At 35.6% G+C, this 17787-nt stretch overlaps 1 protein-coding gene across 2 annotated transcripts in view; it reads right to left on the minus strand.

Moving 5' to 3' along the window:
- The window catches only part of LOC144230101 (uncharacterized), a 272386-nt gene that overhangs the window by 83719 nt on the left and 170880 nt on the right, over positions 1-17787 (minus strand). For both annotated transcript variants that reach the window (XM_077762307.1, XM_077762306.1), the window contains one exon: positions 2416-2529. In XM_077762307.1, coding sequence (XP_077618433.1) covers positions 2495-2529 — 35 coding nt within the window. In that variant the 3' untranslated portion in view covers positions 2416-2494. The remainder of the gene's footprint in view (positions 1-2415; positions 2530-17787) is intronic.

The raw sequence follows: 17787 nt of genomic DNA on the forward strand, positions 1-17787 counted from the left end.
TCTGTCTCTCCTCTGCTCGTACTCTGTCTCTCTAAAATGAATAAATGTTTTAAAAAATTTTAATAAAATAATTTAAAAAACACAAATTTTATCTACTTAGGACATAACCAAGATTCTAAATGGCAGTGTTTGAGACATATACTGATTTTCAGCATTATGAGCTGATATTATTAAGTTCCTTGTAGGTTTGGCCACATTTTGGAGTTACATCTGAATCTAAATAGGAAGTGCCTGTCTATAACTGGGTCTATGTGAGGCATTAGGAAATAGTAATATGTTCATGAACTTTGCAGTCATATATCTCTGCTTTCAAATCATGACTAGCCATCCATTTGACCTTGCTTGACCTTGTTATGTATATATGCTCTAAGATCCTCAGTTTTTTCACCTGTAAAATAAAATGCTAATATTTATTTTGGAAAGTCTTTTAAAAATTCAGTGAGGTTTTTAAAAAGCACTTAGCAAAGAACAAGTAAAATTAAGTGAATAATAAATGGAAGCTACCATTCCTACAATTTGCTTATCTAACAATCTTTGCATTTCTATTAAAGGAAAAGAAAGGAAAGGAAAGAAATGAAAAGAGAAAAGAAGGAAGAAAAGAGAAGGGAAGCGATTTCCAAAATGCTGAACTCATTTAATAAATTTTAAAATAATTCAAGTTTTTTAACAACTATTTTATAATATCTTTTTTTTTTACATTTATTTATTTTTGAGAGACAGAGAGAGACAGAATGTGAGTGGGGAAGCGGCAGAGAGAGAAGGAGACACAGAATCCAAAGCAGGCTTCAGGCTCTAAGCTGTCAGCACAGAGCTGGACATGGGGCTCAAACTCATAAACCATGAGATCATGACCTGAGCCGAAGTTGGACACTTTACCAACTGAGCCATCCAAGCACCCCTATAATATCACTTTCAACACAGCACATACATCATTTTTTCTTGGTAAGTAAGTAAAAAATTGTTTGGCAGACAAAATATATACCTACATTTAGCAATATTTCTAAAGGACTATGTTTGGGCACTCTGCTATTTGAGGTGCCATGACAGTGCACAAGGCACACCGGCTTCTTGCCTAATAGGTCAGAGCAAGTTGTATTGCATTAAGTTGGGTACATCTGCTTCAACAAGTCAGAATCCTAGCATAACACCAAGACAGCACCAAACAAATTTCTCACATTTATCACATGTTGACATCATTGCTCAAACAGTAAATAAAAGTACATATGAATATGTAGTATATGTAATAATATATACAAATATTATCACTTTATACAACCTAAAATATTAATATAAACTAGAACCATAATAGTACATATAAATATATGATATAATAAATATATGGTCAAGGCAAAACAGTGTTGATAATGACCTAGTAAATCATTAAAAAATGAATAGGTATGGATATAGAATTTATGAGTTAAGACTGATTTGGGGTTTTGTTTTGAATTTTGAATTCCATCAAGTGTAGTGCCAAAATTATCACGCAGAAACTTTAACTCACAAACTTAAAGTGAAGAACTTTCATAAATATAAACAGTACTCCAGAGCAAACCCTTCTGCCATTTTGCCATTTTGTAAAAGAAGTTGTAACAGAAAACTTTAGACATGTTCATTTTATTATGTTTGTTTGTTTACTTTGTGCTAATTGTTAATATGAAATATATCTTACTTTATGTACTAAATAATGAAAACATTACAAGTGCCTATTACAATGATGTATAGATTAGAATGTGAAATGGAGACTAATATGAGTGTTATGTTATCACTGAGTTCTTGAGAAATTTTTCAGCTGATTCTGTCTGTCCAACTTCAGTCCAGAAACAAATCTTTCCCTTTATGCCACCAACACCCAAGATGTACAATTTCCCTGTTTTTTTGTTAGATGGCTTGTACATGTCTCATTTCTGTTACAGTAGTTTGTCTACAGGCAATAGGCTTTGAAGGGAAGGGTGTGAGCAAGATGGCTTTAACCTTCCTCATTCCTAAGGTGGCCTAAACTTCATCCTAACTATAAACTTCTGATCTTCCTTTTCTCAGAAAATTTACAACTGTCAATTCTTTCTCTACTCCTTTGAGAGGTAAATCTTCTTCCAGCCTCTTGCTAATTTTACAACTTAAGAAGGTCTTTCTTGAGGCCTGGAGTCATCTCCTTAAAATATAATCATCAAGAAAGATAGTGCCTCTATTTCCCAGTGTCTGCAAGAGAGGAGGCTCCTAACTTCAGTAAGTGCCAGTTATTAAACATGGATGTCCTAACCACATTGACCAAACTTTCTCCTAGTGTCTTTCAGTACATTTTACCAGCTCACTTCAGTGCTTAAAACTCTCTTATTTCAGCAGAGGTGAGTTCAATCTCTCTCCTTTATAGCAACAATCTTTACTCCTATTTCAGTAGTTTTGAATAAAATTTCTTACCTGTTTAACATGTCTGGTGAAAGTGGACAGGTTATCCAGCCTCTAATACTCTGATGGTCCATATTTCAAACTCCATGCTTTATAAATGTAATAGTTGGTAGTTGATGGTGTTTTCTGAAATGTAATCAGAGACAGAAGTTAAAGCTGAGACATTCTGCTCACAAGCTACCTGTTATTTTTAATTAAAGGTCCTTCTTTCAGAACTTCTCCATTTCACTTAGCCTCTTCTTCTTTCATTTCAAACCTAAATCTGGTATGGCTTCAGGAAATTGACCATAATCTTTTCAGGTATGAACTGCAATCTTCTCTCTGGCCCTCAGTAAGTACCCCCCCCCCCCGCCCCAGTTTTCCAAAAGATTGAATAATTCCTATTGGAGTCAAATTAAAGATATGACATTGCACTGAGAGTACAAGAGAAAAAGCCATGGGAAATGCAAACAAAAATAATACTTTGAGATATACAACTACCCTTAAAGGAGGGGGAACCTCTATGTGATAAGAAAATGAGTAATATCCAGTACAATAGGAATGATTTTAAAAAACAAAGGAAAAGTAAGCAATTGTGTCAAGTAAAATCCTTAGCATTCAGTGATAATTATCAAGAGGTGAGAAAAAACTTCTAGCTTACTCCATTGAGTACTCCAGCTCCAACAGTCTTTTAACCTCCAGAACTGGGAACAGCAACACCATGACCTTCCCTTTTCACTGGTCCTCTTGTCGTTATAAAGGTTTCTTGTCTTTATTTCCTACATTACCAAACCTTAAATCCCTGATTATCATAATCATCACTCGCTTGAAATTACCATAAACTCTCCTGTTTATTTATCACTCTGCCCTCTCCTAACAAAATCAACTCTGGTTAAAGCAAACCTTTTGCTTTTTTTACCTGCACCCACGTTGGTGAACCATTTGGATGAAAACTCATAACCATGCAAATTGGTCGTGCTTTATATTCATGATTATTAACCTCAGGTGAACCCTGACTATTCAACAGCTGTCCTATCATATTTTCCTAGCCCTTTAACCCTCCCACTCTTTTTTCGAGATCAGTGCCTCTCAAACTTTAATCTTATTATAAATCACTTGAGTACCTTGTTAAAAACAGATTCTGATTCGGTAGATATAGGGTGAAATCTGAAAATCTACGTTTTAGACAATGAATATGCTCCCATGTCAAGAAGTCTTCCAGGACAACTTCTCTTCTGTAAACCATTAACATCTGTTCCTTCTTATCACCTTAACTTGATGATCTCTTTCATATTTCATGGAGAATCAGATGGAACTTATTTCTGTAGAATTACCAACCTAGTTGCATCCTTATTCATATTTTCTATTTTCCCTCCTCTAGAAATTAATCTTTATACTACTATTTTGAGGCCAAACCCACCATTCATTTGCTAGATCCAATTGCTGTATCCGTTTCATGGATTCCGGGCCAATGTTTCAGTAATTCACCTCTTTTATCCCTTTATCAGCAATTTGTTCACTCTATGTACAGAATCATCCCTAAATACATTTAAACATGAGGCATCCCATTTGGAAAAAAAAAAAAATCTTTCTTAATCCCACAGTCTCACCAGCGACTATTCCTCTTCTCGCTCCTTTAGAGAAAAAGTCCTCGAATAGGTTGTCTTTTTCTAACGCTCCTGCCTCCTTTTTCTCCTTTTATTTTATTGAAATATAATTGACATACAGTATCCTATTGGTTTCAGGTGTACCTCATAGTGATTCAATATTTTTAAACATTATGAAACAATTCCCGTGATAAGTCTAGTTACCATCTGTCACCATACAAAGTCATTACAGTGTTATTGACTACATTCCCTGTGCTGTGCATTACATCCCCATGACTTACTTATTTTGCAGTGGGTAGTTTGTACCTCTTCATCTCCTTTCCTATTTCACCTGCCCCCTCTACCCCTCCCCTTTCTGATAACCAAGGACAACACAGCTAAAATAAAGATTACATCATACTAAAAGCTTTTGAATAGCAAAGGAAAATTCCATTTTCTTTTAAGCCACTGAAACATCTTTTGCACATTTACAAATGACAGCCAAATTGCTAAATTGAATGAACAAGTTTTAGTACTTAATTTACTTGGCCTATCAGTAGCACTTGATACAACTGATAACTCCCTCCTTCAATTTCTTCAGTTAGCTTTTGGGAACAACACTCGTGCTCTTCTGTCCTTCTTTCTCTCTCTCATTCTCATTCTTTCTCATCTCTGCAACCTTCCAATCAATAATTCCCAACATTAGCTACACTCTGAAATAACCTATGGATTTTTATTAAACAGATATATGAGCCTGATGTCCAAGGAAATCTGGTATAATTGGTTTGGCACGGTACCTGCATGAAGGTAGGTGTTTCATCTCCCCAGGTATTTCTATCAGGGAGCCAGGACTCGGAACCAGTGCCTGGCCTCAATTTGGACTTCTTCTCTATCTAGATTGACTCCTCAGGGGATGCCATTTTGAAAAAGAAAANGGGAACCAGTGCCTGGCCTGGCCTCAATTTGGACTTCTTCTCTATCTAGATTGACTCCTCAGGGGATGCCATTTTGAAAAAGAAAAGTGGGGGTGCAAGGGAGTCACACATCAGAACTGATTTACCAAATAAAAATATGAGAGAGATTTAAAAGGGTTAAAAAAAGGCCAAAAATTATGACAAGGATTAAGTTTACATTAGTCTGTTATCTTGGCTGGAAGATAACAACTTTCTACAACTGAATTTCCAATTCTCCAAAATAAGAAGCATGCATATTTTCAGGTATCAGTATATTATAATTCAAGGATCATTTCTTTTTGTTATGAAGTCCAGGTTTGTGAGCAATATTCAAAATTTTATTATTTTCAGGACCAGAGACAATTAAAGAAATCTTAGTTTGCTTTAATCTCAGAAAGTAAAATGTTTGTTTTCAACCATTATGCGACATACTTAATTATAATGGAATCAGGGAAAAGTGTCCATTTTTCCTTAAGTCTCAAAACTTTAAATATTCTCTCTATATAAGAAGCCCAATCTGTCCCTCCAATATACACAACTCTAAACTCCTGACTTATAGGTCCTGCTGTCTACTCACCATCTACCACTGAATGTCTAATTGTCATTCTAAATTTCCCATGTCCAAAACTAATATCTACCCCAACCCATTTTTCTGTGGTTGTCCCTAAATCAATAAATGCAACTCCATCTTTCCAAGTGCTCAGGTTAAAAATGTTGGGGTTGTCTTTAATGTCTCTCATTTACTCATATCCCACATATAATCCATTAAGTTGGTATAATTTTTTCAAATATGAGCAAAATCATATCACTTCTCACCACCTTCACTGCCACCACCTCGTTTAACATTATATCATCTCTCACCTAAATTAAGAACTGATGTGCCTCCTGTGTTTCTACCTATTTCTGTGCCTGCTCCCTAGACTGTTTTCAAAGAATAACAGAGCAATAGTTTAAAAATCTAAGTCAGATCTTATCTCTCTTTTGCTCATATACCTTTCTGTTTCAATATCTTCTTATCTCAGAGCAATCATGGTGTTTATTTCTTACCCATATTCTCCAACTTTACCATTGTTCTTTCCAGTAATGTGCCTCTTTCATGTTCCTTAATCACCCTGAGCATACTCCTATTGTATTTTTATAGTCAATATTCTCTCCAGCTACATACTCAAGATATACACATGGTTTATCCTCTCAACTCCTTCAAATCTTTGTTCCAATGCTACCATCTCAGCAAGGCCTTTCTTGAGAAATATATTTAAAAATCACAATCCATTTCTCCCCTCCCTGCTATTGTCATCATTCTTCCTCATTTTGCCCCATAGCATGCATCACCATTTGATAAATCATTTTTAAATTTTTCTTTTTTGTCTCCTCTCTCCATTGCCCACAGTGGAAAGGAAGCTCCATTGAGGGAAGAGACTTTGATTTGTCAATGGCAGAATAGTACCTATATCACTAACTGGTGCAGTATAGGGTCTCAGTAAGTGTTTATTAAATGAGTGAATACAATGAGGGAAGATTAGTTCCAACCTCAAATACTATGAGCCCATATAAATCCATAAGAAGGAGCCGTTCTGTTTGTTTTATTTTGTTTGCTTTACTGAATTGAACTATCATGTACAAGGCAATATGAAGAATACTTAAGTCATTGATCTTTTCCCTCTGAATGTCAATTTAGCCTTAATACCATAGACAAATTATTTATCTTTTACAAATCACACAGTCAACTCCTTTCCTCCTGCCCTTTCTCCATCATACGTACAGAAACACAGAGCCCTCAATATTTTTGACAGAGACTTACAATGAATAATCAGATACAGAAGAATACACTACAAAAAAAAGAGCAAACACCAATGTCTGGGGGTTTCTTCCCCTTTGGTGTTCTTTCATTTACAGACACCCAACATGGCAATTCTGAAGGGCATCATATTCCATCCTATTTAACATTATCCTAAAAACTCTTTTTTTAGTTATTCATTGGAACTGTTCCTTAAGCCCCAAAGGACTGGAAATCCTATGCCCCGCCCTACCTGGTTCCTCTTAGTGTTTCTGGGACTCCTGTGTCAGAGGTGTGCTGCTGTTCTGTGCTATGCTGGTATTGGCAAAACTTGTCTATTTAACTGAACTTTTGCTGGGGCACTTAGCAAAGGGGGCCATTCTTCTGCTGTTGAAGAAACAAAGGAAAAACATTGGAGAAATATCAGGGTTTATGTTGAGGCCAATAATCCCTATGGTCGGCCTGCCTGATTTAAACTTGTCTTAACAGAGGTGGAGCAACGCTGACGCCATCATACATGCTGAGTCAAAGAAACATTTGTTCTGCTTGGTCAAAAACTTTTCCTTGGGGTTGTGGTAGCAGTTGGCTCCATTGGTAGTGGAGTTTCCAGTTGTAAAGTCAAAGATCTGAACAGGCAGAACGAGTCAACTCTTGCTTATCTGGTGCTCTGGGACAAGAGAAAGGGGGCAGAATGTATCACTGTCTTCCCAAGAAGGTGATTTCTTTTGCTCCAGTAGAGCCTGCTCCACTTCCTGAAGGTGAGAAGAATCAAGCTCATTGATATTCCTGCCCACAGTACCTTCTGTTATGCCCATGTGATTAGCTGGCATCACACTGCCTCCTAGAGAAAACAAAAGACTAACATGGTTGTTCTGTTAAAACTACCTCTCTTCTCTGTTTTATTTAGCTTGTCAGGCTCTTTATTGTATCCTTGTTTCTCATGCATGTGGATATATTTCCATTTATCTAAGAGAGATTTCAGGGTCATTAAAATTCATCTTTTGAAGGTCACAAACCTGCACTGTCAAATTTTAAGTTATGGAGGAGTCAGCCTTTAACCTTTCTAATAGATATTCCATAAAATCTATAATGGCATATAGTAGAGAGGAATTGCTTTATTCAGCTGTATCTTTGAAAAGCAATAATCACTGCTAGCACTGTTGCTATTCCATCATGAGAGATCTTTTTCTAGGTGTGACTAATTCTATCTAGTAATTTAAATATGGCTCATATTCAGAATAACTGATAAAGATTAAGTAAATGCTATGTAACATTTTGCAAAATATTTATTTTTTTGTTCCAATCACACAGTCTGAGTGTATGTTCATCAAAAATTAAAATAAAAGACAACAAAAGATATCACCATTCTCCGGTGTGGATCCATCTATATTTCTACAAGAATTTTGTGAATTTAAAAAATGATATGCATACATAAAAAGCAAATGCAACTGAACACCTAGCATCATTCCAGTAGCCAAAAAAGCCATATGTGCATGCTATTGAAATTAGAGAATTATATTTTAACCTCTAATGTATTTTTAAGCATAGCTAACACATGAGAAACCAACTGAGTTTATTACAGGTCCAGAACCTTTGGAATTAAATAGTGTGTGCTAAAAAGGGAATCTAATCATGCAGAAACAGGTTTTTTTTTTTCTTTAACCTTATTTAGTAATATTTAATTTCCAACAAATACAGATTGCCAGCTGTTAACATCCTCTTACTGCGAAATGAGGATAAGAAATTTTATGCTGATAGTTTTGTGTTTATGACTATTGCCCATAAATTACACACTGCTTATGGTTGACTGTTTGCAATTTTTTGCCACTTGAAATTTATTTCAAATATGACAAACTGTCTGATTCCTTGTGAAATGACATTTGTTGTTACCTTGAGAAACTACTTAGCTTCTTTTAAATACCCTCTGGAATCTCTATAACTAAATGAAACTAGACTGGGGATATTAGGATAGGAAAGAATTTATGACTCTTCAAACATACAATCTTATTCCTTTCTGTCAAATCTAAACTAGGAAATTTTGATACAGGAATAGGGAGAGATTTTTTGAAGTTAATTATCACAGTAACAATGCGCTCTATACAATTTAATAAATAAAAAAGGAAATGTTATCATTAATTAATTTGAGACAACAGCTTAAAACAAGAACTGACTTGGGGAGGAAAAAAAGACAAAATCAAAATGTTGTAAGTTATTAGCCTGTAAATTTCTTAAACTGCAAAAATTTATTGTATTTTGTGTGGAATTTCCTAGTGAATAATGTGAATATATAAGATCACATATTATAAGACTTATCATCCTAATTAAAATAAACAATTGAACCAATAGCAACAAGTGTCCACTTCTCTGAGTGGACCTGAAGAAAAGAAACCCTGAATGTGAGACACTTCTGATGTCTCTTTTAGTCATGGGAAAGATAGAACAATGGAGAACTATGTTTTGTCTGAAAAGGGGAGTAGAGGATTATTAGGTGATGAAGACACTACTGAATTATTAATATGAATCATTTTTATTCTTTTTGATGAAGGATCAAAAAATTCTAAGCGATGTGTATCTTAATAAGGAAAGTTCAGCAATATAATTGTAAAATAGAGTGTGACAGTGTAAGAGAATTGATCTTAATATATAGTAGAACTAGGCATATATCAAAACACTTAGGGACAACAGTCCATATCAGCCAACATTCATTCAGAATCATGAGGAATGATGTAGAATAAGAGAGCCACAGATTGATGCAACCTAACATGATTGTAGAAGCTGGTAAAACAGTCTTGGTTCAGCTGTTTCTTCTTTACCTGGTGTTGATGGTGAAGTCACTAGACAGGCAATTGGAAGGGAATGTGTGGGAAAGCAGTGACACTTGGAGACCCAAGGAACAAGCTAGAACTATATACATCTCATCAGAATCCATGACCATCTCACACAGGCCAGGATGTGGAGAAGTGCAAGGAAGAAATTCCATGGGAACTCAGTTGTTGCCCAGATCAAAAAGGTGAGTCAGCAGATCCACAAAACCTTGGATGATCTACTTTAATCTTCCAAGAATAACGATGACCACCCCTTCACTTATGCCTATGCAGTTTTGCCAGTGGCCAATCTTAACCAGAAACGTTCAAGAAAGGGAATTCTGGGAAACACCATTCAGCTTACCAAATAGAGAGTTACCACGCTGACAAACAGAAATCTCAACAAGAGTTGCAACTCTCTAAATAAATTTTCACCTTAAAATTCTCTCTGCCTCATCCTGCCCAATTCCTTTACTACAGAATTGGAATCTATTGTGAGATTCAGATCACAATTCTGGATTCAAATAGTTTTTAAAGTCACTAATAAATCTGATTATAATGAGTTCAAAGGTCTTTATTAGCCCTTAGGGGCTCCAAACCACCAGGATAGAAGTACTTGTATGCTCTTTGAGTGTAGTCTCAACCAAAAAGTCCCTTGATTCCTGTCTCCTTTCTCAGAGAATCAAGATTCAAATGTATGGTTTTGTTAGTGTTTTATGAAAAAAAATTCAGAAGCGGGGAAGTCTGTTGTTAGATGGCAAATATATTACCCTTAGCCTTTTGCTTTTCCTTGGATATTATTTTCTTTTTGTTCTGTTCCTGTTGGTGCCTAATTTTTTATTTCCTTCCACAAAGAAAAGAAAAATAAGAAAAACTAACAACTACAGGATCTTTACACAATGTAGCCATTCTTAATACGGTCTAACTATATCATACTTTTCTCTTACAAAGATTCAAATCTATCTCCATTCCCAAGGAGACCAACAACTTTTAGCTGATGCATCTTCATCTTTTCCCAGTTACCAGTAAGGTCTCCACTGTGGGTCTACTATTTTGACAAAACTCTGGTTTAGATTGCTTCACTGACTGAACTTGCATCTTTACCCTGTTATAGACTTCTAAACAAATGAAACAAAGACAGATTCGCCTCAGAGAGAATCAGCGTAGGGAGAGAGTAATTTCTTCTTTCCTTCTCACTATGCAGCAGCCAGCACTCAGGGCTATAAATGAGGATGGTTCCGCTTAGCAGCATGTGCCCAAGACAGCAGGTCTGTACCAAATGGGCAGGATGAGCTGACCCACTGCTCCCATTAGGGCCAAATGGCTCTCTACCAAGACACTGTTATGGGTGAGCCGAGATTCTTTCCAAGGTCACTTCATGCTATTGATGCTCTTGGAAAAGGGATTTGGAATACTTAAATTCGTTCAGGCTACTCTCTCATTAAAAAGACAAGGCGGCGAAGGTTAACTCACATCAAGGTTACCAACGAATCTCATAACGAGACATGAAAATCCCACTTCTTTTCTCTAATAAGCAATTTGAACTGAAAGAATTCTACAGTTAATTTGAACTGAAAAATTATAGATCCTAGAAAAGTTTTCCAAGGGAGCTAACCGTAGCCTCTGCTTCAAGAAATGCCTGTCAGTGTTATACCAGATACCCACAAATGTGCAGCCATACTACAGAGGCTGAATCAGGTTAAAATGACAGAGAGAGTTTCATGGACTTGAAAGAATAGAAAAACCTGTGCTAGTGGACAAATTCAGAAATTAATTTCCTTTCTGTGCTAATAACTGACTCAAATAAAATAACATTTTATGGTAAGTTTTGAAAAAATAGAGTTATATAGTAACTTGATAAAAATATATTCTGGGAATAATTGATTTTCATGTCATCATTTTATGTGCATTTCAAGGGAAGCCATTTTTCTAGGATCTTAATCCATTTTTCTTAACCTTTCATTGAACACTTTTCTTATTCTCAATATTTTCTTCTTTTATACATCTTTTTCCTCTCTTTTATGTATTAATATTTCTGCATCCTATTTGATAGCACTGTGGATGAATTTTACCTCTTACAATATATTTTTTCTTTATTTTTTCTTGCCGATACTGAAGGCATTCTCTATTTTAGTACACTGCAAGGTCTGCTATTGTATAACAATTTCCTTTCCCTCCTGTTCCCTGTTTCCAACATATAAGACAGCCATCCTGGCAAGGATATAAAATTAGTTTTGCTCAATGGATTTCTTGTCATGCATGTGCACAAAGCTTCATTTACCTTCAATTTAGATTTTTGTTTTCCTCTGGTGACTCATTTTGCTGCATCTGTGTTTATTCTATAACCTGTGGATAAGGCATGTTTCTCTGGCTGAGAGCTGGCTGAGCATTGCAGTTGACTGCCATGTGCTAGCAATTCCTGAAGGCAGTGCAGTGATACTCTGTCTACTGCATCAGATATCACTGCTCTTTATACATTTCCTAGGTGGCAATTCCTGAGATCCTGTTTGCTTATCTCGGGCTTTGTTGTTGTTGCTGTTGTTGATTTGCTTGGTATATCACAGATGCTTTTGTTACATTTCCCGGTAGTAAATAAACACAAGTCTTACAGATTCTGCTGACCTATGCTTGATACTTAGCTTTGGTTGATGCTTGGCTCCTGTTTGAATGTTAAATGTAATCACAATGCTTTGTTCTCTGTTCTTTCTAAAGTGTACTTTATACTGTTTTGGGTCTTTCTCACATAACAATGCAAACCCATTCCAGCGACAAGCATGGTCATAAACAGCTCATAGGCTATTGTTTACAAACATGTTTGTCATTCATGGATTTGTATGCAAATGTATGTGAGCTTTTTTTTCCCTTCTAAATTACTGGATTATTTAGGCTATTTTATAAATTAGTGCAGTCTTTCTTCTTAAGACATGGATCTTGCTTTTTGAGTTTATTTGGCTAAGGCGTGAGCTAAGTAGGAAGAGAGGAAATGAGATTATGCAAGAAAAGTTTGCACAGGGAAAAGTTACGGAATAATTTTGGAATTTGCTTAAACCTTACTGTCCCTGGTGTTTGAGACAGGAAAGAGAGTTCAAAGTAATTAGATTTAATTTTTGTATTTAAGCATAGGTAGTTACTAATAAAAACTGTCATATATAGGGGAAGATTCACTATCAATTCATGCAGACTATTTAACAAATCACTTTCTTGGCAAAGCTATTTGATTCTGAAATAAGACAGCTAGCTGATCACAAACTTCTTAGAATTTCATTCCTTACAAATACCTGAAAACAACTGTAGGGGAAGAAAATTGCTTCATTTGTGAAACCGGGGAATTGGCCCAGTCCCACTGTGACCCCCTTTCCAACTTCAAGTCTTGTCCATCCTATCATATGAATAATAATGCTTTTTTTGAAATCCTACTGGGTCAGAATCATGGTCCCTCCTTCTGTATCAAGTGACGCTAAGCACTATCCAGAACAGACTGAAAAGAAGTCCAAGGTGGCTTCACTATTATATCAGTATCCTAGTACTGCTGCAGCAAAGTGTCACAAGCTGAATGGTTTAAAACATCAGAAATGTATTTTTTTTTTCACAGTTCTGGAAGCTGAAATTTCAGAATCAAGGCACTGGCAGGACAATACTAGCTCTAAAATTTCTAGGAGAGGATCCTATCTTGCTTCTTCCTGCTTCTGGTAGTACCAGGTATTCCTTAGTTAATGGCAGCATACCTCCTGTCCCAACCTCCGTATTCACATGACCATCTTCCCTCTGGTTTGTCTGTCTCTGTCTTCACATGATGTCCTTTTTGTGTGCCCATGTCTGTGCCTAAACTCCCCACTTCTTGTAAGGATATTAGTCCTACCGGATTAAGGGCCCACCATACTCAAGTATAACCTCATCTTAACAAATGGCATTTGTAACAACTCTGTTTCCAAATAGGGCACCTTCTGAGCTACGGAGGGTTAGAATTTCAACGCATTTTGCAGGGCTACAATTCAACTCATAGAAAACAGTAAGAAGTTGATTTCTTGCTAAGGTAGCAGTTTGGATAGGTAAACAGTTTTGCAGGGTCATTCTGTGTGCAGTCATTCAAGATTCAGAGTGATAAAAGCTCCATCATCCTCAAAACGTGATTTCCAGGGTCATCCTCGAAGTTATTGCCATGTGAGATATCAGAAGTGATAAAGGACATAAAGGACAAAAGTGGAAGTTTTTATAGGCCAGTGGAAATGACACCTTTAACTCTTGCTCATATTCCATTGACTAGAGTGATAAAATATGGTCTGGAAATCGTCTGAAAATTCCTGGAAAATATGGTCTAGCTGTATGTACCAGAGGAAAAAAAGAATATGGATTTTTTTGAGCGAAAAGGAATTTCTGCCACTCCTCTATACAATGGCACTATAAGGTATTTTATGACAGAATAGGGATGTTTTTCTAGATGATTAGGCTTACTATGCCTTCTGGTTTTTGTAGGACTACCTTGGTTTATGCCTGTTGTATCAGAAAAAAAATTAATTACATTTCCTTTCCCCCTCCAAAGTGAACTGATTTGGATAATAATTTATATGGTCATCCAATCAATGAGAATAAAGGTCCATGGATAAGAAGGTAAAGGGGAGAATCCCAAACACACACCTTTTTGTAAAAGAATATATCAATATGCCAAATGAAAACAAGATTCACTTTGCTGTGCTCCTCAAGGAAAAACATTTCATCTAATATGTTTCCAATTCTACAAGAATGATACCTGGAAAGATTCTGGATCATATGTCTTTAGCATCCCATAAACCAGAATCATTGAAAAGGCGTTTAAGACATTTTAATAAGGTGTAAGTATATACCTGTCCAGAAAATGTGCCCTTTAAAAATGTAATTTCTAACTGATCCGAGAAAAATAGACTTGGAGGTACCTATATTGATAGTCTTATCTGCACTTATCTGTGCACGTGGGCATATTTCCAATGAAAGTTTTTGATGAGTGATCATTGTAATGAATATATAATCCAGGGAAGGGTTGCCTGACAGAGATCTGGTACCAGGCCCCTGAACTATTATAATTCTGATTATCTGAGATGAATGTAGCTTTGCTTGTAAAAGCACATGTTAAAATATTCTTAAGATTGTCCTTGAGATTTCTTCACTCTTCTTGGAATTCCTCATCAAAATGAAATGTTCCGTTCACTGTAGGTACTAGACTTAAGAAACAAAGTACCCTATCATTTTTTAAATTAGTCAAGATATAAAGAGAACTTGAACTCAAAAGAACTCATTTATCTTCTGCTACACCTCTGTGGAGTTATTTCTGCAGTCCTCTGCCAATCCCTTGGTATAAAAGAACTCACAAACTCTGAAATTTGAACTTTAATTCTCTTGTAGATAATTCAGGGAAGTCTGCTAAAATCCTTATAATGAGTAATAAGATTTAACTTAGCTTTTATGGAAGAGTCAGTTAAAGTAATCAAGTCTATATATACACTCATGCCTTTTATAAGTAGTAATTCACAAAAGAATTCAGATCTATATGTGAAAGGCATGAATGAGAATGTGTTATCCGTTAAACATTTTACCAAGGTCAATGCATTTTTTTTTTTTTTATCACAATCTTCTTTCTCAGGGGTTACATGTGAAGGTTTTTAGTTATCACACATTCTTGCCAATATCTGTCAACTCACAATGAAATACCGCTGAAAGGCTTTGGACTATTCAGTGGCCACAAACAGAAATTTTCTGAATGTCCTTCTGAGCCTTTTACAAGTCTCCAGTGGTATTATGCCGGAAGAAAAATCTTTCTCCAATCTCACTATTGCCTGAAAATTCAAAATAGTTTGACTACCCTTGATAGCTAGCTAGCTATGAAAATGGAGACAATATTTTACAACATAATAATGATGCTATCAGTGGTTTCAAATGTAACACACTCAAAAATAACTCTTCAATTACAATCATAAATATATTACTACTTAATATCCTGTAAATTTGGATCATAAAACTATGCTCAATACACATGCCACAGTTTTTCCTTTAGAGAGCACTTAGACAAATTCTTGATTACAGAAGAAAGGAAGGGAGGAAAAGAGGAAGGAAGGAGGGAAGAAAAGGCAAAGAGAATACATGATTAATTGATGGTAATGCTAGGTTTTATACTTTTGCCCTTAGCACTGTGTAAAACACTGGAATATTACATCAGAAAAAAATGAATTTATATCAACAATTTGGCTGACATGTGCTTCATGTCTACTGTAATGGCAATTAACATTTCTTCCCGTGGCATAATTTTCAAGAGTTTTTGAGTCGTTGACATGGATAATTAGTACTTGATATTAATAGAGATATTTATAATCCAGATATTAGTAATTACAACAGTCACTTATTTAATAATCACTTCATTCTGCACAAGTCTCCAGATTTTCTGAGCACATACCTTGGAAGAATACTTTAGAAAATAAATTTCTCATTTTCAGTAGCTTGAGTAACTCACTGAGGTGCGATTTTTTTAAAAGATGTAAATAGAGTCCATTAAGATGTGCAGAATGAGTAATGTGTATGATGAGTTCCAATGAAGCATGAAAATAAAGCAGTTTTGGACATTTGTTAGATAAATGTCTCACAAGCAGCTTTTAGATGCCTTATAGTTTTTAAAAGACAACACGTTATTAAGTGAAGAGTGAAGGGAAAGCCTGTTTACAAGCCTTTAAGGAGGGAAGAGTATCACCTTCAAAACCTTCTTTTCAGAGTCTCTGAGTATGAATCACTATTGAATTTTGGACACTAAGATCTCGTGAACAAAATTGGTTCTAAATTTCATCCTGTTTCTTTTGTTTTTTAATTGTGCTCCAGAATATATTTTCAATCTCCTCTCCATCTATTCCTGCCTAAATCCACCATTCCCTTATATATATTCTGCCTAGTAAAAACAAAATTATTTTTTTTATTTTTTTAGGTTTATTTATTTATTTTGAGAGAGACAGACAGCATGTAGAAGAGGGGCAGAGAGAGAGAGAATCCCAAGTGGGCTGCACACTGTCAGAACAGAGCGGGAAGGGGGCTCCAACTCAAAACCATGAGGCAGCCCATGACCTGAGCCCAAACCAATAGCGGCAGGCCTAACCAACATTGATTTTTAATTCAACCCTAATCAGTACTAAAATTATGTTATCTTCCCTGATTGGGAAGCTGTTGGTATTATAGTATTACTGGTATTGTGATGGTAGTGCCACAGCTAATATTTGTTAAGCACCAATACTGAGGTGCTATGCTGGGTTGCATAGGTGTATGGAGAAAGGACCCACGGCTTTCTAAGTCAGATACACTTGGATTCTACAGTCAGAAACTTCATTTACTTTATTTGTATATTCTCTGACTAAATCCCTGAGTTTTTCTGAGACTGTTTTCTCTGAACCACAGTTTCCTCATCTTCAATGTATTTAAATTTTCATATAGATTTGAATGTCTGAAGAATAAATGAAACGATATGCTTAAAATACTATGCAGAAGGTAAACACTCAAGTATTAGCTCCAGTACATTCCTGCTTTCTGCTCTTATGCATTTTATTCATTTATTTTCTGTTCATGATTGCAATGCAGAAGTTTATAGAATTTCTCACTATCTACCCATTATATTTTTATAAGAAGTCCTGGAGAACCAGAGGATGTTCATTCTATTTCAAGGACTTTACTATCAAAGAAATGTCTATATTCTCTCTCCTAAATTGCTCCTGCTGTGCTTCTGTGATTTACATTCAATATGTTTTGTGGTTATTTTTTTTTAATTTTGTGCTTTCCAGAATCCATTTGCTGCTTTATAGTATGAATTTTTGCTCATACTGCTCTTTGTCTGTCCGTACTCTGGATTATTCTTAATAGGGCACTTTTTTTTGGTGCTTGCTCATTTTCTATTTATTCATGTTTTAGGTCATCTGATGTTTTGAAGGAAAATCCTGTGTCTTTCTAGTCCATCGCTCCTATAATTGCTCTTATGTCCCCCTGATTTCCCTGACCACACAGGAAACATGTTTTTATTTTTTTTCCTACTCTTTTCTGTGGTTTTCAAGTTGTAGTTACTTTTTAGAACATTCTTTTCATGGAACAATACAGTAAACATTAGGTAGCATTGTGCAATGTAATTAAGGACTACATATGTATGGTGTATTATTCAATTAAGACATCTTGGTATATATGTTTGCTGTCACAAACATCTCAAGTAAACATCTCTGAAGCTGAAGCTAAATTTTTATACATTTTTAAGGAAGGAGCATGTCAGTTGAGAAAGTTCTCTTTCATTAAGG

The sequence above is a fragment of the Crocuta crocuta genome, unplaced genomic scaffold, assembly GCF_008692635.1.
Source record: "Crocuta crocuta isolate KB4526 unplaced genomic scaffold, BGI_CrCroc_1.0 scaffold83, whole genome shotgun sequence".
Taxonomy (NCBI): domain Eukaryota; kingdom Metazoa; phylum Chordata; class Mammalia; order Carnivora; family Hyaenidae; genus Crocuta; species Crocuta crocuta.